A 21,954-nucleotide genomic window follows, 5' to 3' on the forward strand; every position below is an offset into this window, starting at 1 on the left:
CCAAAACTTGGAGAATTTAAGTACATTGACCAAAATTAGACAACTAGTAAGAGGAAAGCTGGGTTTTTAACATATGTGGCTTGACTCATAATCTTTTTGCTGGACGAAATGAATATGCAGCCCCATTTAATTATTTCAATTAAAGTTATAACAAAGCATCCAAATCAGATATTCAGACAAGAGAGGTACAATTAAATTATTTCCCCTCACAATTAGGCCATAGCACTTGTTTTCACTATTCATAAAACCAAGTCTAACTTCAATCAATCTCTGGTCAAAAAGCCACTGTGTCAGATCTGATCTTTTTATATATTAATAGGTATGGCTCTACTTATCTAAATAAAAGCATAAAAGGCCAAAACAAATTAATTTGTAAGAAAGAAAACTGACTTTTACTGCACTAAAAGATCATAAGTTTAACTAATAAATAGTCATACTCCATGCATTTATGCAAATCTTTCAGTTCAATGATTTTGCCAGAAGATTCTTTTTCAATGAGGATTTTTGTAAAAGTAAACTCCTTTAGCTTAAAAGATTTAGGACATCCAACAGTCATTGGATGTATTCGATGCTTTATCAGTTTTTTATTAAAGCTATTAAACATAATGTATCATCAGCATTTTTTAATCACATTTTTTAAAAAGCTTAATGAACACATATTTTCTGCAATTATTAAAGTGTGGCCACAACCTTTACTCTATTAAAGGAAAAAAAAAGAACTACAGCATGAAGCTGCTGCCTGCTGGTGGTTGAGGAGGAAGTGGGGCTTCTCTGGCAATGGCTGGGTCTCCTGTCTTCCCTATACACTGACACAATACATGTTTTACTTCAGTATCTCCTGAGGACTTACATATTTCTCTCACGTAGATCCTTTTTGCCTTCTTTATATGGTTCTTGCTCCCATCTATTAGCTGTCTCTATATTTCGTTTTAAAAAATTATATATACTACTTGCTTTTATCACACACACACAGACTTACAAGGCAGATCTAAGTAAGTAGCCAGCATCGTTATTGTCACCATGAAATAGTTGCTCAGATTCTTTCATTCAATAAGCTCAAAGCATTAAGCGATTAGCCCAGATAACAAAAAAAAAATTGTCCCAGTTAAATATCGTTATTGTTTTTCCCCCTTATTAATTCTTAGAAACTGCTTGTGCTTTAGAACAATAAACATATAAGATTAAATTTCTTCTCATTGTGTTTTAACAGACTAGCATTATTTGGGTAGTTTACTTTTTAATTCTCTACTTGCCAATTGACTAAATTCTATTTAGAATGCACTTACTGTTTTTAATGAAGCCATGAATCTTCAGGGTAAAAAAATACAAAATGGAATGAAGACTCAGACCGTTTTTTTTTTTTTTTCTTCTAGACTAAAACCACTTCTGTGTTGTTCTATGTTTGTCACTGCATCATGTGTCTCCCCCTACAGGTAAAGAGCAGGCAGCTGTACTAGTTTCACTGCTCCTGTAGAAGAATTTGTATTTTCCAAAGTCAAAAGCCAGAAGTCCTTTGCCTTAAGCTGCTGGTCTGTATGCCTCTGGGGTATAAGAAGTAGATATAATCAAAATAGCTATAACTATAAAGACATGTCCAGTGAGAGGTTGGGATGAGAAATTTTCAAGCTCACATACAAATAATACAATGCCACATCTACTACTCATTAGTTAATATTAATACTTCATTTACTTTCTCTAAAACCTATACTTCCATGGTGGGTGTAAAGGCTACCCAAATCTAATGGGTTATTTTACTTTATAAAGGTGTAAGAAGGACCATGGACTCGAAAAAGGAACCACGTGTTTATTCCTGGCTTTGTCACTAAGCAGCACCTTCTCTCACTAAGTCTCAGTTTTTTCATCTTTAAAATAAAGATATTTAAATAAGTTTCTTTAGAGTTGGGTCCTTGCGTGAAAATCCTCTAACTGAAGATGATTAAATAAACATATTGGAAATATGGAATTTCAGAAACATTGAAGATGGTACTGTGAAGATGTAGCAACATTTAATGAGATGGCTGCAGAACACTTGGCCTTGAGCTAACATTGTTTGAAAACGAAATGCTTGCAGGGACTGACTATGCTCCAAGCTACACGGCTGTACTTCAAAAATGGGATCACTGTCCCAATACAGGTATGGCGTGGGCATCTCTGACTCTTTGCCACCCTCTCATGTTCCAACGCACTCTTTACTTCTGGTGTGTACCATACATTAAGGATGTATGTAGGTGAGCCTTACTCTAAGTGATAAAAAGATTACTAAAAATGTCATGCCATGACTATGTGAAAACAAAATCATAAATGAAGTGTGCCAAAGAAGCTGACACACCAATATTCTCTGCTACCTCTATTCTACCAGTTTTTAAATCAGATTTAGGAACAACAACAACAAAAAAAGTCAGGCATGGGACAGGGCTGTAGGAAGAAACACTTGGTGAGTTCCTCATCACATTCGGAACTCTGTCCTTTCTTTTCTTTCTTTCCTTTTTTTTTTTTTTTTGAGACGGAGTCTCACTCTGTCGCTCAGGCTGGAGTGCAGTGGCCTGATCTCAGCTCACTGCAACCTCCGCCCTCAGAGTTCAAGTGATTTCCTGTCTCAGCCTCCCGAGTAGCTGGGATTACAGGCACCTGACACCGTGCTGGGGTAATTCTTGTATTTTTAGTAGGGACGGGGTTTAACCATCTCGGCCAGGCTGGTCTTGAATTCCTGACCTGGTGATCCACCTGCCTCGGCCTCCCAAAGTGCTGAGATTACAGGCATGAGCTACCATGCCTGGCCTCCATTTTTTTTTTTTCTTTAGGAGACAAGGTCTCATTACATTGCCCAGGCTGGTCTTGAATTCCTGAGCTCAAGCAGTCCTCCCACCCTGGTCTCCTGAGTAGCTCGGATTATAGGCGTGTGCCACCATGCCCAACTTGAACTCTATCCTTTTACATAACTTATCTCCTTGAATTCTTGCAACAGTCCTAAGTGTTAGGTACTCAAGTCTCCAAAATGAGGAAATGAAGCAAAAGGGAGAGACTGGATTCACATTCAGGCTCCAAATGACACACATCATCTTTGTCATACCACACTAAAGAGCAAAAAAGCTACTTAGTAGTAAGTCTCTTTTTAAAATGCACACTTCAAAGCCTTACTTTTAAGGAACTGTTAGATCATTTTAGACCTGTATGTTTGCCTACTATATATGGAAATAAAAACTGGTCAGTGACCTATCTGCTTTAAAACCCTAATGCTATAAAATCGAACTCTCGGCTGGGTGCAGTGGCTTATGCCTGTAATCCCAACATTTTGGGAGGCCGAGGTGGGTGGATCACCTGAGGTCAGGAGTTCAAGACCATCCTGGCTAATATAGTGAAACTCTATCTCTACTAAAAACACAAAAAGTTAGCAGGGCATGGTGGTGGACATCTGTAATCCCAGCTAGTTGGGAGACTGATGCAGGAGAATTGCTTGAACCCAGGAGGTGGAGGTTGCAGTGAGACTCAGATCACGCCATTGCACTCCAGCCTGGGCGATAAGAGCAAAACTCTGTCTCAAGAAAAAAAAAAAAAAAAAAAAATCAAAGTCTCCTGGCTTTAACACATGTCAAATGTAATAACCTTGAAAAGAGGAAGAGGGTATTTTAAATTCTATGGGACAACTCCTTAGAAAGCATGGTATGTCATATGTAGACAGCTGAAGTTCTTAACTCTTCTTTTTTAAAATTAGAGTTGGTTTACAGAAAAGTGATAGAGAATTAATGTTTCTCCGTCAAACAACTATGACTCAAAAGTGAGTTCTTAGACTTTGAAATTCATCCTGAACAACAGTGTATCATCTCTATCGCAAAGCCACCAGCATCTGTGAATTGTGATGAGAATAAAGGAGACAGTGCTGGGAGCAGTGGGAGACCCCATTTTGATGGGCACAAAGCAAGTGCATCCATTTTGGCCAATTTAAGGACCCATAAGTTTTCCTCTTATGATCCTGCAAGCTTGCCTTTCTCTCACTGTTCCCTTTCCTTCCTTTGTGTCTTTGTCTTATTCTTTCCATTACCCCTTGTTATGGACTGAGTGTTTGTGTGCCCCCAAAATTCATTCAATATCCTAACCCCCTATGTGTTGATATTTGGAGGCTGGGCCTGTGGGAGGTGATTAGGTTGTGAGGGTGGAGCACTCAACATTCACAAATGAGACTAGTGCCCTTATAAAGAGCACTGATGCAACTGAGAAGAAGGCTCTCACCAGAACCCAACCATGCTGGCATCCTGATCTCAGACTTCCAGCCTCCAGAACTGTGAGAAATAAACGTATGTTGTTTATAAGCCACCCAGTCTATGGTACTCTGTTAAGGCAGCCTGAACTGATGAAGAAACCCCTAGTTCTATCTATATGGTGGGTCCTAAAAACAAAACCAAGTAATAACAACAAAATGGAATTTAAAAAGATGTATTAAGTGCTGGCTCTGTGAGGCACTATGCTAAGAGCAACACGTGTGTTCACTCATTCAACCCAACAACAACTGTAGGAAGCAGTGTCACTATATTACAGCCAAGGAAACTGAGCAGAGAAAGGGTATGCAACCTGCCCAGGGCCACAAAGCTCTCATGATAGAGCATGATTTGAGTTCTGGGCAGGCAAAGCAAACACGTGGTACAATTCTAGGGGGACCATATCGTGATGTTCTGTGGAGTTGCCCTCCAGAGGCACTTGGAGCTGTGTGCTTTAGCAGCCTTTTGGATGAGCCAGGAACTTAACTGTTAGGCTATACTGTTACTCTAGACCTTATTCCTATGTTGAGGGATGGACAGGCCTACATTTGTGAACCTGTACCTGGGGCCTCTAGTGACAGAAGCCACATGGAAACTGGTCTTCATGCTGCTCCAGGCACTAGGTCTGACCCCTAGCAATAGGAACTCATTCATCTTAAGGGTGCCTCACTGACTCTTTTTAACACTTCTTTGCCCTTCCCAGGACTACTGCCAAGGTACAGCCAGGTTCCAACTTCAGGGGGAGTGAGCCTAGAGGGTGGGGCCTGAGCGGTCAGTTGCGGAGGGAGGAAAGGCACAAGCACTGCCTTTTCTGAGTGTCTCAAATCTTACTAAAGTCAAAGTCTCAACCACTATTATTATTACTAGTACTGAGGTTTTAAAGGCCCACTTTTTCCAAAATGGGCTCAGAATGGGGAACCTTCCCCTGCTACTGCCCTCATCCCTCCATCCTTATGCCATGTTCCCACCTTGGTTTGCTACGTTTGGGCAAGAAAAATGAATTCCCAGTTTTAGTCAGTTCATTTCTGGTTGTGCTTTGTGAGGAGCCCAGCGGCACTGAGTGGTAACAACAGTTAATTCGTTTCCCTTTCTAGATAAGGTATTTCTGTATCCCCCTTGTCCCTAGGCCTCAGGTCAGGAGCTTGAGGGTATGAATGAGGCCATATTCACCTTAATTTCTTAATTTCTGTGACTCATAATTCCCTCTGGTATGGTTCCAGGGCCCCCTTACTATGTATACATTTCTAGGAGCTTCTGTGAGGTCTGTCACATATACTTAAGATCAAGTCTGTGCCCCTTGAGTGTAGCTACTCTCTCCTGTTAATCTGTGTCTGGCATCTGCTGGGGTGGCTGGGCAGCTGCCCTGACCACTGAGCACCCAACCATCTGTTGTCAGACACAACAATTTCCACTGGTACCTGATGCTGCTCTTCTGGGAGACAGAATGCTGCTCCACCTGTGAGGCCAGCTCATACGTGACCTCAAGCTAAAAAAGCTTCCAGGAACCAAAATGGCACTGCATTCTGCCCAAACAGCAATGTCAGTTCTTGCTTATTACAAAATTGGGGGTTGAGGGTAGTCCCTCTTGATAGGGGTCAGATCTAGTGCCTGAAGCAGCATGAAGATCAGCTTCCATGTGGCTTCTCTCACTAGAGGCCCCAGGTACAAGGTCATAAATGTAGGCTTGTCCATACCTCAACATAGGAAAGTGCCTAGAAACAGAGCACACCTCCAACTCAGTTTAGCCTCATTTATATTGAATTTGAATTTTGGCAGAAGAAATCAGTTACTCAAAGTATTTATTTTAGCATACAGGAATTTTTATTGTTCATCTCTCTTTCTCTTTTTTTTTTTTTTTTTTTTTTGAGACAGTCTTACTCTGTTGCCCAGGCTGGAGTGCAGTGGCACAATCTTGGCTCACTGCAACCTCTGCCTCCTGGGTTCAAGCGATTCTCCTGCCTCAGACTCCCAAGTAGCTTGGATTACAGGTGCTCACCACCACGCTAAGCATTTTTAGTAGAGATGGGGTTTCGCCATGTTGGCCAGGCTGGTCTTGGACTGCTGGCCTCAAGTGATCCACCCACCTCGGCCTCCCAAAGTGCTGGGATTACAAGCGTGAGCCACCACTCCTGGCCCTATTGTTCATTTCTTGATCAATATCAAGAACAAAACTGGTTAACCATATATGTACTATAAAATGATAACTGGAAGTCATCACCAATAATATTTTGAAAGAGAAACATGAAGAAGAGAATCAATAATTTAACATTCATTGAAATATAAGTTCCACTTGATGACTTTCAGAAAAGATGACATTAACAATGATACCAGAATCAACTCTAATGTGGTGTCCACAAACAGAAACAGACATCTGGACAAGATAAAGTTAAATTCCAACCAAAGTGTACTCACTAATAACTTAATAAGAGCTCCTTAGCACATTATAGGTTGGAGCTAAAGGAAGACACTTGAATCCAATGAAGAATGTTTTAGTTTTGAGAATATGCTAATTTTCTTCTGGTAACAATTTTAGAAAACATAGGTTTTCTTTTCCAGGCCATTATTTTAATGAATCAACTGGGGTTTCAAGAAATAGTCAAAAGAGTTCAATTTGGTTTCAGGTTCAGCAAAATGAGATCATGCATTCTGTTTTTGGTTCAGTTGGGGTCAAGTTCTGTGCCTAAAACAGACTAATAGGAATTGAGATAATTTTATTTTTATGCACTTGACTTCTCTCATCTTTCCTCTTATTTTTCTTTCCCAAACATTTATAGATCCCTGTGTTTTGATCTCATTGAACTTTTTTCTGTATTGTATATTAACTTCTCTCCCCTCCCAAACTGAGTTTCTTCTCAGCTCTCTCAGTTCTTTATTGGACTACTGAAACAATGTTCCTTCCTACACACAAGTGAGATATTGACGAACCAACATGTTACTCCTTTTATTTATGCCTTCACTCTTATTAAACTAAATGATGACATATTATATCATGCTAATAACACATGTGTGGAACCAGAATGGGAAGCGACTTGAAAGTAACACCATCTCTCAAAATACAAATGCCCAGAGCAATGCTCAAATGAGTATAAGCACATAGTTAAATGGTTAAAAATAATGTACATTGGTAAAAAAAAATGTAAACCAGTAAAAATTTTCCACATAACAGCTTAGACAATTTGTGAGATCAATGATAGAAATGATAATGTAGAGAAGAAAGAATTTATTTCTTTAACATTTTCAAATTGCAGCATGAAATTGGTGTTGGTGTTATATTGACTTTTGGCAGAAATGGTTTCTTCCTAGACACATGAAGAATAAGCTCCAGATCTTTCTTACCTGTTATGGTGGCTTTGTTGATGGATGGTTGGTTGCACATGGGTGATCTTCTGACAAAGACAGAAAAATACAAAGCAGTAAATATGTGGGGCTTGTTGATTTGATCGCTCTCTCAGTCATTTCAGATACAGCCTTTTACTTTAAAGAATTATTTTTAAGTTTGGACATGCAAATGATTTCTTTCAGACTAGCCAGACAAGTCCCTAGGCGTTCTTTGTATTATGGCTCAGATCACACATGTCCAAAAAGAAAACAGTAAAATCTCACAGTGATTGACTTGGGGTAAATAAAGCTGATGTAAGTGTCACTGGGACATGAGAGAAGAGGAAATTCTTACTGATATTATTGACTGAAGCCAGGGCGTACAGACTCTGAATCTGAAAAAGCAGTCAATGTATAATTGCTTTCCCTAATGCAGGGTTAAGAAATTTTTATTGTTGGCATATATTCTCATGATTGCCTGTACATTATTAGAAGTGAATGATTTATTGTAAACTATCTTATAATTAGAGAAGCTATTTGAACTTTTTCCTGTTTCCTTATATTTCCTTTCTTATATTCTTATATTTCTGATATCTTTGTTAGAGAGGTATATTAATGGCTTGTCCAAATAGATATAGTAGAGGCTTTAGAAATACTCTAAGCCAAAGGTACTTAAATAAATTCTATCTTGTATTCTCTAAGTTTTCAGATGTTTGCCAAGTTCCACAAAATTACCATAAACCCCTTGAAGTTAAAAAAAAAGCATGTTGTCTGATTAACTTATATTCCCTACACAGCCTAGTACAATGCATCCAGTATTCAGTCAGTGCTTAATAAATTATGTTGAAAAGAATATCATTTATAAAGTATCCATCAACATTTTTGAAATATAACTTTATAAAGTTATTACTTGTAATTGACAGCTTTTAAAATATAATGATTTAAAAAACTTTTAGATACATTCAAAGATGTCTGATACATATATAAGGTATATAATAATTATATATATATATTGCCTCTACCAATGGCTAACACTTAATAAACACTTCCTGTGGATCAGACATTGCAAAATAAGCACTTTAAATGAATTATCTCATTTAATCCTCATGATAAGCCTTAAGGAAGTAAGTTTCATTGTTCTCATTTTACCAATGACAAAACCAAAACTTTGAGAATTTGAAGAACTAGTTTTAAGTAACAAAGCTGAGATTTGAACTAAATGAATGTGATCCTAGGGCCTATGCTCTGCTTTGTTGCCTTAGTTTTAGATGTTTTTGTGGAACCTGTATGCACAGCCTCACATATGTGCCGATAGCATCAGGCTCTTCAAATATGCCTTGCTGAGATGATGAATCTCTTAGCAGGGTGCGGGAAACTTGGGGAAAGCAGCCTGGGATTTTGTAAATTCTCACTAGTTCCACTCAGCCTCTGGCTCCCTTTCATTGCTCTTAAGTTTATTGGTATCAGTTTGTGATTAAAATTTTGTGTTTGATTGAAAATGCACCAAATTTTACTTCTGAATTCTTTTAGTTTTTTTAATTATAAAATAAAATGGTTAGGGGAAAAATGGGGAGAATTTAAACTCGATAAACTAAAAGGTTAATATTTTAAGCAACTGCTCTGAAATAGCTCTGGTCTATATACCAGTAATTATCTTCTTCTTTTTAAAATTAAAAAAAATTTTTTTTGAGACAGGGTTGCCCAGGCTGTTGCCCAGGCTGGAGTGCAGTGGTGTGATCATAGCTCATCGCAGCCTTGAACTCCTGAGCTCTAGTGATTCCCCCTACCACCTCAGCCTCTCAAGTAGCTGGGACTACAGGTGCATGTCACCATGCTTGGCTAATAAAACTTTATTTTTTTAAGAGATGGGGTGTTGCTGTGCAGAACAGAGTGTTACATGTTACCTTCTTGCTAAGAGTTTATCATTCAAATAATCGATATCCTGATTATTCCTTTTTAGTTCTTGCTCTGTGAAAATTTAGAAACCATTGATTTTGTCTGGGAATGGTATGAAATTAATATTTTTACACTACTCTACAGTTTTGGAAAACCAAATGTTTGACTTGTTACTGATTATCTCCTTTTACTATCAATCCTACAATTAACTGGCACTCAGGAACTTGATATCTGAACAGGTAATGGCAAGCAGAAAATATTAATCCTTTGATCCAGGGTTGCATCGATACCTCCTTTAATGACAAATGAGCCAGAACTCACTTGTGGAATAAAAAATCACAAAGGCAAAACAAAAGCAAAAAACCCAAGGTGACAGGAACCAGTAGTGTGTTAACAAGTCAGCAATGTGTGGGCCAGGTGCAGTGGCTCATGCCTGTAATCGTAGCACTTTGGGAGGCCGAGGTGGGCGAATCACAAGGTCAGGAGATCGAGACCATCCTGGCTAACACGGTGAAACCCCGTCGCTACTAAAAATACAAAAAATTAGCCAGGCGTGGTTGTGGGCGCCTGTGGTCCCAGTTACTCTGGAGGCTGAGGCAGGAGAATGGTGTGAACCCGGGAGGCAGAGCTTGCAATGAGCCAAGATCATGCCACTGCACTCCAGCCTGGGCGACAGAGTGAAGAGACTCCGTCTCAAAAAAAAAAAAAAAAAAAAAAAAAAAAAAAGTGGCTTATGCAAAGCAGCACATGCCTTCCACAAAATCCAAGGATGAGCTTGGAAATGTTCTAGCGGCTCTGTGAGTGCCTAGCGAGAAAGTTCTGGTTCCTCCAGGGTCATCATGTGATGAGGCAGAGTTACAGCACTTTGTTCTCGCTGAACAGAGTTGAGTTTAGCCGTGTATAGATTGAATCCTACTATTCTGATACCCAAAGAAGCCGATTTGGTTTGAATCAGTAATGGAGGCACAAATTTGCATTGACCAAAAGGAAGACCACAGTGGCCTTTACTTAGAGTCTGCCAGATAACACTGTTTGGTTAGATGTCACCCTGGGCATTGTCAAGGCAGAGAGGAAGTTCAGGCTTAAGCTATGATTTTCTGTTTTCTTCTAGCTCCTCCTTGCCATTTCAATCTGTTCTGTCCCTGTATGTCAGCTGAAAACTTCTGTCTTGCAAAGAAACAGGCCTCAGATCATCTCTGGAGCCTGACTGATCAACTATTTGCCTGCCTGCCACAGATTTAAATGCTGGTATCCAGGTGACTATATATAAAGGAAGCATAAACGGAGTTTCTTGTTCACCTTTTAAAGACAAAAATCCCAGTTTCCCGGGTAAAATTCAAGACTAAAAAGTTTGCGAGTGACAACCAGTAACTTCATTTCTTCCGCAGAGCTGAGACTTTCTAAGGGGGAGGTGACTGATCTTATAAGCTACCAAATCCCCAAAGCCCAAGGGGGCCGCTGAGGTCAGTGTGATATTGTGCGGCCATGTTACATGGAAAATGTGATTGGTAATGAAGGGGTACCTCAAAGCATGCCCTCAGATTTTACATGCTGAGTTACTACTTTACCCTTTCAGTGAACAGGCCTTTGCAGACTGATAAGACTCTGTATTATACTAGGCACATGGAATACAAATGTGAACCAACTACATTCCTACTCACTGGGAACTGACAGTGTTCAGGAGCATCCCAGTAGACAAACAGGCAACAGGAGCACAGAGAGATACGTGCTAACACAGGAATCAGGTACAAGGTACAACCAGACAGAGATGGAAAGGCACGTCACTTTGATTAGGGCTTGTGAGTGTGTCTATGTTGGGTATTGCCAGGGGCAGTGCTCCAAAAGGAATTTTATTTAAGCTGCAATCCAAAGAATGAATGACAATTAGCTCAGTAGATGAAGAGAGGAAGAAGAAGATGAGAAGTGTTCGGGCTGAGAGAATAGGACTGTGAAAATTCATTATCTGGAAAAACAGAATCTAATGGGTTCCATTCCAATAACTTGCATTGTTACATTTATATTGATTTTTTAAAACTTTTTTTTCTATCACAAGAAGTACTTGAATAATGACCAGAGCTATTTTTGATAATAAAAACTGTGAATTTGGGACGTCAATTTTATTATTATGAAATGGAAAGTTCAGATTTTTCATTGTTTTTAAGAAGTACTAACTACTATGAAATGTTATACACTTAGATACGTTGTAGTTCCATCCGGGTGCGGTGGCTCACGCCTGTAATCCCAGCACTTTAGGAGGCCGAGGTGGGCGGATCACAAGGTCAGGAGATCGAGACCATCCTGGCTAACAGGGTGAAACCTCGTCTCTACTAAAAATACAAAAAAATGAGCCTGGTGTGGTGGTGGGTACCTGTAGTCCCAGGCACTCGGGAGGCTGAGGCAGAAGAATGGCGTGAACTCAGGAGGTGGAGCTTGCAGTGAGCCAAGATCGCGCCAGTGCACTCCAGCCTGGGCGACAGGGCAAGACTCCATTAAAAAAAAAAAAAAAGTTATAATATACTTATATTCACTATCCTCTTAATATTGATTTAAATGTTTTTATTCCTTCTGGAAAATTATTTGAAGTTTGTATTTTAATATCTTATTTCTTATTAATAACAGACTTTTTTTTTTAAAAAAAAGGACATTGAAATAACAGCAAACCAGTTTTCCATTTAATATTGAAAAATTACTTTTATCTTTTTAGATTTTTTTGCCTTTATCAAGAACCTGAAATGATAATCATTTCCCATCTTTCAAATGCTTTCCCTGTTGTCATATAAACCACTATTCTATTAATTGCTCCATGAATGCTGCTGATCTGAAAGTCAGTAACAGCAGGAGAATCAAAGGTCTTTGCTATGAGATGTCACTTCTCCAAATCATCGTTGTCCTGAGAGGATGACTTTCAGCTGATCTTAAGGTGTGATGAGATTATTCACCCACGGTTAATTTATGAAGTAAGCCAAAACTATAAAGTTACCCTGAGTGTAAATAACTGGGCAGAGGACTGATCATGCCAGATGATTTCTGACAGATGGAATCACCATATTTATTTGTCATACTGCTTCATTTCTGATATTAGAACCATCACCACAAAGTATTTATAGAAAATTAACAGGACATCATATGACTTAGTATACACGGTTAGACAACGTGGCAACAACACAGAGAAGTCTAACATATTGCCTTGGGTTCAATCAAGTTGAGAAAACTTATATAAAAGTTCAGCAAAAAGAGGGGAAAAAAGGATATCTTACTTGCTAGGTGCTCGATCTTGCAAATTAGTTAATGCAGCAAAGTTGTTTCGTACAGTTCGCAGACTGGCCAAGACCTACAACAAGAAAGGATTCTTGAAACTTCTTGAACTAAGGCCATTTTAAATACACTTGAAAATGGTTTGTTAAGAGAAAACTTGATATTGCTTGAAACTTAGTTTCATATACCACTAAAGAATCTCCCAACACTTAGTGAAGTTTGTAGGTATCCACAGGAAATCCAGAGAGGCCAGACTGCAGGGATTTTCCAGAAATCTCTCCCTATTGTCTGTGAATATGGTGACAGTAGCAGCAGTTTCCACAGTATTTCTGGGTTCCTTAGTCACCAAGACAATATTCCAGGCGATATACAGATAACATGATTGCATTTTATGCACATTTCAAATAGTATAATATAAAATGCTAATAAATCTCACTTTAGGGATAAAAAAGTTCCCTACTCCCAGATCTCTTCAAAAATTGATTAAGAATCCCATAATTTTAAGTTGTCAAGTGAAGTGAATTTTAAACTGTTTTTCTACCTTTGCTACATGGCTACTCTAGCTAGTAAGCAGACATTGCTTTCTTTTGTTAAGGTTATCTGAATTGTGCATTGTAAGAAACTCTCAGGGATGCATTTCCTATGTAAAATGCTACTGCCCTGTACATGCACAATGCTTGGCACACAGAAGATACTCAATAAAAATTGGTTGACTAAATGAATACATAGACACAACATGCCCACACACATGACAAGGCAGGACCAATAGGCATCACTATCTCTAACAGTCACTTTTTCTAATTCCATGTGGAACTAAAAAGTAGCCAACGGACTGGAAGTGAGCCTAGGAGAAGGTTCCAAGAGCCTTTTCTCCTTCTTCCCTCCTCTCTTTTTCCTGAAATAGGCAAGTTTCCCCAGGGTCAAACCCATATTAGATGGGATTATAGGTGATTTGGGTGACAGCTAGAGTGCTAAGTTTATGTAAAACACAGATTCCAAATGTCTGAGTAGGTATTATGTAACAACCCAGACTGTCTGGCTCTGTTATGTAGTAAATGTGTGAACTTGGACTAGATATGCAACCTCTTTGTACCTCAGCTTCCTAACCGGGAAAACTGGGATGGTGATACCTACCTCGTAGAATTGTGAGGAGTATATGGAATGACAGGTTTGGTGCCAAGAACAGTGCCTGGCAAATAGAAAGCATTCAGCCAATATTAGCCCATGATGGCAGCGTTACTTTTGACTTAATGACTTGGCATGCACATGGGAAATTTACTTAATGCTTAGCATTGGTAATTCAAGAGTCCAATTTTTTAATTGCTCCAAGGGTTCCAGAGTTGTTTTCAGAAATTTTTCATCTGGCACGGACCTAGACTAAAATCAGTCTAATTTTTTTTTTTAAAGACAAAAATGTCCCAGACTCTGTTTTGTTGTTGTTGTTTTTGATTATGAAATTGATGTTCGTTTGTATAAGTCAATGGAGAGCTGTGTACACTTTGGGACAGTGACGTACAGCATTTTCCCCTAAAGGAGTTAATGCTGCTTCCTAAGAAGCCAACCGTGATTAACTCAGTCACTGGAAAAACCTGGCTCATTATCTCATATAAACAACCCACAGCTCTGAAAGGTCACGCTGCCTATGATGGAGTATTCAAATAGCCAACTGCTGACATCAGACCACGATGTCTTTCATTAGGCATGAAATATTGAATGATGCAGAAGTAAATCGGATAAATGATCCACTGTCATTAAATCATGCAGGCTTAATTTATGTTTTAAGAAGTGAATATCAAACACACTAATGAATACTTTAAGATAAAATCATTGCACCAGCTAATTGATCCCTTTCCTAGGCAAAATGTTTAACTCCAGAATTCTGAGAGTTTTATTCCCATACATAATAGTTAAGTTCACTGCAGTTGACAGCTGGGTAAATAGGCATAGAGCTGCAGGCAACTTATTTTCTATGGCCATTTGAAAGGAAACATCAGTCACGAAAAGAAAAATTTCTGTAGAGGAGTTTTTGCCTCTGTTATAATACTAATTTAATAAATAATCTAATTTAATATTATTTTGTCTTGGTTTTTAGTTTAAAATTTATTTTTGTATAATTTATATCTTGACATGCTTCAGAATTTAAACAAAAGAGTACAAAGCAAAAAGTCTCCCCTTCAATGATTGAGATAAAAATCAAAATTATTGTTATTTCTGAAAAGAGGCAATAGAAACAGATTAACCTGGGGAGGGACATTCAGGGGACATTAAAATACTGATACTGTTCTATTTCCTAAACTGTTCATTTTAGTATTATTCTTTATATTTTACATAATTACCAGCTATATTCTCTTATATATATGAAATACTTCAAAATAAAAAGTGAAAAAAGAAATCTGTCTACCAGTCTCTCCTTCAGACATTCAGTTGCCTGGCCACTAGCAATCAGCTTTTAGGTTTTCTGTCTTAAAGTTGATTTTTGACAAACACCGTTGCAATAAATAACCTGGTAGACAAGTTATTTCCTATGCATGCCAGTATTAGATTATTTATTGTGTGTGTGGATTTATTTATTTATTTATTTATTTATTTTTTGCAGTAGGACAAACAGTATTTTATAAATTTTACGTTTGGTGTTAACTATTATCTTCTACAGTATGACATGTATGCTATTTATTGGCAGAAGTGTAAATAACATTTCTAGACAAATCTTATAAGGGGGTGTTGTCTTGGGCCTCGCTGATTGACTCTTGGTGTCGTCATCACTGTTATCACTGTGTTAGTCTTTTAAGCTTTCACTTTCATTGCAGGGCACAAAGAGGGAGCATCTGTTACTGTAGGCTGTGGGGAGAACTATAAACCGTTTTACTGAAGCCCCTAAATTAAAATTTCATTGATCTTTGCTTTGTTCAGGGCAGCCCTCACTTCCCCTGAATTCGACTCTTTAAGAACTGTAGTAAAAGCTTTAATGCTCCTTTTACAATTGTCCTTACTTCTTAATGCTTGCTAACCAAAAAGGTCTCTGAGGTTTCTTCCACAGAGCTCATTGGTTAGAAAATTAAGGTCATTTCTTTCTCTTCTGCCCCACCAAGCAAAAGTATAGCCAGTAAATTTCAAAAATACATTGGGAATCATGAGAAATATATATTCCTTAGGAAAGAAATACTGGTAGTTTTACAGAAAAATTTTAGACAAAGATTATTAGCCCATGTATTGGCCCATGGGGAAGAATTCAATGTTATTTACATACACTACTCTCGGATCTCCTTAGGTGCTTCTAAACATTTATTAAACAGTAGGAATCACTGAAAATAGCAGGAAAATGCAGTTATCATTTAACACTTAAACAGCTGAACATTATAGCCTAAGAAAAAGAGGAAAATAAATGGTTTTGAGGATTGTTTTTCGTAACCATACACATTTGCTAACACTAGATGGCGGTAAAACACAGACCATGAGGTGGAGGTGCCACTGGCGGTGGAGACAGCGGCAACCCGCGGTGGAGACAGCGGCAACCCGCGCTGGAAGAGATTCATCACTTCGGTCTTACCTCCGGAAAAAGCTGGAGTCAAATTATGCTTATTTACAAAATAGAAAGGTCATTTTTATGAAAAGAAAATCTCTTTCCAAGTTATGTTTTGTTTAAACCGTATGAAATTGCTGGTTTGTACACCAGAAATGGTTGATAGACAATTTTATACGGTTCGATCGTAAAAAGAACTTAGATGTCCAGAAGATAGTAGCTGTAATTTAAACTAATTAAGGCTAAAGAAAAGTTAAAAAATTAGCACCAAATGAAACGAGGTGACTATCTTCTTTCACAGCCTGGCAGGGAGGGCCTAGCACAGTCTGCAAGCTTGGGGATGGTGATGAGGCCACAAGATTGTTGCTGCTGGGTGAAGTGGCTGAGGGACAGGCAGGGATATGAGAATATTGGTTATATTTTATTACCAATTAAATGGTAATATTCTATAGTATTAATAACTACTGCATTTTTTATCCTAGAAGTCTCCCAGGTGCTGTACTTTGGTTAGAGTAAAGGTAAAAAGATGTAGTTGTTGTTCCTACCCTGTATTTTTTTATTTTTATTTTTTTTTTGAGACGGAGTTTTGCTCTTGTGCCCCAGGATGGAGTGCAATGGCGCGATCTCGGCTCACCGCAACCTCTGCCTCCCGGGTTCAAGTTATTCTCCTGCCTCTGTATTTTCAAATCAGGAATATCTCCTTAGTCTGAAAGATGTGAGGGTTTCTCCAGGGATCCAGCATAATGCTTGGGTTTCCCTGTTTTCTCTTTCATCAGAGTCTACTTCATTTAACATTACACACTTCCACATGAGAATTCTAGTCAACTTAGAGTTTTACTACAGGGTAGTTGTGTCACAAATCCTGGGATCACTGAGTCCGGAGGCAGCTGACTGCAGAGAAGGGTTTCCTACAGTTTATCAGCATTGTGCCTCCTTAGTGCTCCTTGGCCCCCAATAACTCTGGCCAAGAAAAAACGGTCAGTTGCTGAGTGCACTCCAGTGGGATTCCTCTCTAGCCTTCGTGCCTAAGGAAACACCCACACCAAAAGATTTCAAAACAAACACAAGAGAATACTTGAACAATTGAAATAAAAAAAATTTAAAGCTGTCACTTTCTCTGAGGACCAAAGGGATTCTGAGCTTATAAGGGAAAGCATAAGAAATCAGAGATGGAAAAGAGTTTAGGTTAAACACCAGCAAGAATTTCTAGCCCTGACAGTGTTTTAGACAATGGGATAGACTGTGGAGAGATACTATAGGATCCTTTCTGAAAATTACATCTATCCAAGATGTTTCAGGCTTTAGCCTGGTCAAAAATGTTCAGTATATCTTTGCATGGCTTCCTGAATTCTCCTCTATTTTAGGATTTTATTCTTCTCACGGTCAAAGGAAACCATGATTTGGAAAGACCAGGGAGAGATCCTTTTGTGTTTTGGAGATGGACTCAGGCATAAAGAAATGAGTTCTCAAGAAGAGGCAGAAGATGAGATGGATTTGAGAGAGGATCTTCGAACACTTTCGACAGGGGAGGGCCATTTTTAGGAGCCATAGGAAAGAAAATATGCACAGAAAAATAAATCTAAAGGGTATGAAGGAAAATGTCAGTAGTAGTTATTTTGGGGTTTGGAATTTTAGAAAATTTTCCTTTTCTTTTTCTTATTATTTTTCTAAACTTTTTATGCAAAAAGGTTTTATTTCATTTTTTTTTTTTTTTTTTTTGAGAAGCATAGCTTTTTCATTAGAGTTTAGTGTAAAATTCCAATCTTCAAAGCATGCTAGGAAAAGTGGATAATTCTTTGGCCTACTTGGCTAAATATTTTTCTGAGTGACTTTTCTAAAATCAGTTGTTTTCTGTCCTTTGGTGAAAGCAATTATGATATATCAGGACAAATTAGATTGGTATCACTTCAAGTGACATAAATATCTCATGTTTTTAGTTTTAAATAGTTAATGCTAAAATAGCGCTTACCGTTAAGTGGTAAGTGTTCTACTTTGTATTAAAGAAAATTTGAGGAGTTAGTTATTGGGTCAGCAAAATATGCCAATCACGTCCAACAGGGTTTAAGAGAAGGCCACTTAAACGTACTCACTGGGACTTCTCTCTTACCCACCTCCCCATAGATGCTCTACCAGTGGTGAAACTCTTCAGGGTTTAACAGTTTTTTGTTTTGTTTTGTTTTTAATTCTAGTGGGGCTTTCCAGGTCTTATACTCCAGTAAAAGGCCATTTGTGAAAATCGTGATGAAGTCACTTAAAAAAAAAAAAATCAGCAGCCTCTTGAGTAATGACCACTCTCTACAAGGTATTGTGAGTCACTTAGCTAATCATAAGCAAAGTCTTAATATATTATGGGATTATTTTTGGGCATCAGATATGCCTATAAATTATACAGAGTTGATTTATATTCCAAGTTCTATTTTCAAGTATACTAAGTACACATCTTTTTTATTTAAATAGCTTACTAATATGGACTAAATTATATATATATAATTATATATATTCATGTATTATATATAATTATTATATATTATATATGTAATTATATAAATAATATATATATATAAAAACTAAATTTTGTGTGTGTGTGTGTGTGTGTGTGTGTGTGTGTGTGTGTGTATTTCCCAATATCTTAAAATTAAATCTGTTTTTTTTTTCTTGGAGATTATAGGTACACTACAGAAAATGTCTAATTAGTAAAAGACTAGATTTCCTTGGAATTTAAGAGCACTGATGATAGGGTTCAAGTCCAATTTATTAATCTATTTGTTGCAGATTAATAAATACTACTTGATATAAAAGAACATATGCCATACACAGATCTTTTTTCATTTTTTATTAACTATTTATATATTTTTTCTTATAATAATACCTAGATAATTTGGTTAGAAACAAGAATAGCTACTTGAATGAACTCAAACTGGAATGATTGGTTCTGTTTGGTGATGTTACTTACATTGCTATGTCATATTTTGTCTGTTCACCTCTCTCTCAGGTCTTAGAAACAGAATTGTAAGTTTTCTTTCTTTTTTTTTCTTTCTTGACAGAGTCTTGCTCTGTTACTCAGGCTAGAGTGCAATGGAATGATTTTGGCTTACTGCAACCTCTACCTCCCAGGTTCAAGCAATCCTCCCGCCTCAGCCTCCCAAGTAGCTGGGATTACAGGCACCCATCACTACGCCCAGCTAATTTTTTGTATTTTTAGTAGAGACAGGGTTTCATTATGTTGGCCAGGCTGATCTTGAACTCCCGACCTCAGGTGATCCACCCACCTCAGCCTCCCAAAGTGCTGGGATTACAGGTGTGAGCCACCACACCCAGCCATGTTTTCAATAGTAATCAATTAAAAACCCCTAACTTTATAACACTTTGGTATCACATAATATTATTAAATCATACAAGTGTAAAATTTTTGAACACAGAAATACAGATACTAGAAAGAATTCATGATCTCCAGCAAAACCTTCAGCAAACAAGATGTTAACCATCTGAAAAAGATGGTGGTTGTATTTTATTTTTAATTGCCTGCATTAATTTAAAAAGTAACTATTATACATTATGTTACTTATGAATTGATTATATTGTAGGTCTAACTTACAGTAATGAAAGTTTGGAAAGTTTTAAAAAGTAGAACTATACATAATCCTACTATCTAAACCCTGTAATCCATTTAAAAAATAATACTTGTGACATTTTAGAAAAGAAAGAACATTTTTGGCTCTATACATTTAAACCAATGACAAAGTTTTTATATTATATTTTTGAGCAATTGTGCCTAGCATTTTACAAGCATGGTATTATTTCAGTGTCTTAGCAACCTTATGAGGTGGGTACTCTTGGAACTGTTATTTAACAGAGGAAGAGATCAGGCTTGGAAAGGTTCAGTGACTTGCTCAAGTCCATTTAGTTGGCAAGAAGAGGTGAAAGGGTTTTAACTAGATCTGACTGCCTTTCATCCAGCTCAGTCCCCTAACTTTACCAGTTGAAAACAAAGAGGACTCAGAAAATTTAAGTGAGTTGTCCAAGGTGCAAGAGCACCCTGATGTATGATATAGGACTGATTATAATTTTTACAACCTCTCAGTATTACTTGCATTTCAGTATTTAACATTTCTTACTCGTCAGTGTTGGTTTTAAACCTGCTTCATGCCCCAGTTAAATCAGTTTTATCTTATTCTGCCCTTAGTTGTCTATACCAGGGACTCTCAACTTCTCCTGCACACTGGAAAAATACTGAGGCCTTTACCAAATACAGATGTTTGGATCAGATCTCCAAATTTTTGGATTTAATTGACCAGGGCTGCAGCCTGAGCATTGGGATAAGAGGTCTCTAGGTTAATCTAACATGCAGGTAGGGCTGAGAAGTACTGGTCTATACATAGAAGATCTGGTCATCAACTCTTTCATATATATATTCCAAAACATTTTAGATCATGTTATCACCTGCTTGCATATATGTCATGTGGTTAAAGTATTTTCATGATTTGTATGCCTAGAAGGAAGAAGTAAACATCGACACATCACTCAGCTAAATCTCTGTACAAATGATATATGTAAAAAAGAGATAAATAAGGTATTAGGTTGAATTGGAATATTGAATTTCAAGCACTGATCATATACCTAATTATACTAAACCTAACTTAAGCCATGATATAGCTTTCTGCTTCTAGTGCTTATGTCAGTTAAGGAACTATGGGCCCAATTAAGTATTCCCTTTAGCTAATTTGTTATTTGAAGCAAAGACAGTCTGGTTCTATGGGTTTATAAGAAACAGATTAATATAGCCAAAGCCACTTTCTCTAGCAGTGCTTTTGAATTGCTTGAATGAACCAAGAATTTGTATTTATAGTTGTGCTTGATTTAAAATTAAATTAAATTAATAACCTGAACTAATCCCCCAAATTAAATTTTTACATCTGTGAGAAACCTGCCCATTCACAAAGCTGTGCTTACCTGAGCAAATGGAGTCACAATCAAGTCATCTCCGTGTCTGAAAAATAAACCAAATCCCACATTAGAAACCACCAATAACTCTGTGCTCAGTGTCAATCAGTATTAAACGGCAAGTTCCACTTTCATGAGTTCCCATAGAGAATTACAGTGATTCCATCCTTAATCTTCAGCACATGTTCTTCCCAGCAACTGGGTTAAAAATATGTCTTCTGGGATGTTAACCATCGTCCAACTCCCTGGGCAAAAAGAGGGGCTTCTTGATCATCAACCAGGGTTCACTGTTGCTTTTTAGGTACACAGGATATGCAATAGTAGAAATGGTGTTCCAGCAGTGGGGCCTGAGTTTTACTTTTGGCTTCTTACTGTAGATATTAGTAAGGGGTGCTGTGGAAGGAACCAGCAACTGCAGTGACTTCAGTGAGAGAACCCTTGACCATCTAACATTTGAAAGTGATTGGCATGGAGTGTTCCGCATCATCCCGTGTAAGTCTTGGACAGGCTAGGAACTGTAGATGACATGGGACTGCATCATACACTAATAAAAACCCAGCGCAATTTTCAACTGACTCACATCCCAGCCACTGTAGTTACTGGGGAATGTTACTCTGTGTGTGCTGTTGCTGCAGCAACCCCAGCTACACCGTGCCTGGGTTATGGGAGCAAGGTGTCAGCATGACGTGTCTTGGAGGGACAGGGAAGGGCAAGGAAATTTGTGCAATATTCCAGTTAGAGGAAAGTGAGAAACTGGGGCCCAGGGTTCTT

General features: G+C 38.0%; 1 protein-coding gene across 9 annotated transcripts in view; it reads right to left on the reverse strand.

Annotated features, from left to right (window-relative positions):
* The window catches only part of PDE4D (phosphodiesterase 4D), an 807,734-nt gene that overhangs the window by 197,683 nt on the left and 588,097 nt on the right, over positions 1-21,954 (reverse strand). For 7 of the 9 annotated variants that reach the window (XM_005556956.4, XM_015451424.3, XM_005556961.4 and 4 more), the window contains 3 exons: positions 21,193-21,229; positions 12,725-12,798; positions 7,590-7,639 (listed from right to left, as the gene is read on the reverse strand). In XM_005556956.4, coding sequence (XP_005557013.1) covers positions 7,590-7,639; positions 12,725-12,798; positions 21,193-21,229 — 161 coding nt within the window. The remainder of the gene's footprint in view (positions 1-7,589; positions 7,640-12,724; positions 12,799-21,192; positions 21,230-21,954) is intronic. The other 2 variants (XM_065546289.1, XM_073993476.1) reach the window with 1 other exon arrangement.

Source organism: Macaca fascicularis, chromosome 6 (assembly GCF_037993035.2).
Source record: "Macaca fascicularis isolate 582-1 chromosome 6, T2T-MFA8v1.1".
Lineage (NCBI taxonomy): Eukaryota > Metazoa > Chordata > Mammalia > Primates > Cercopithecidae > Macaca > Macaca fascicularis.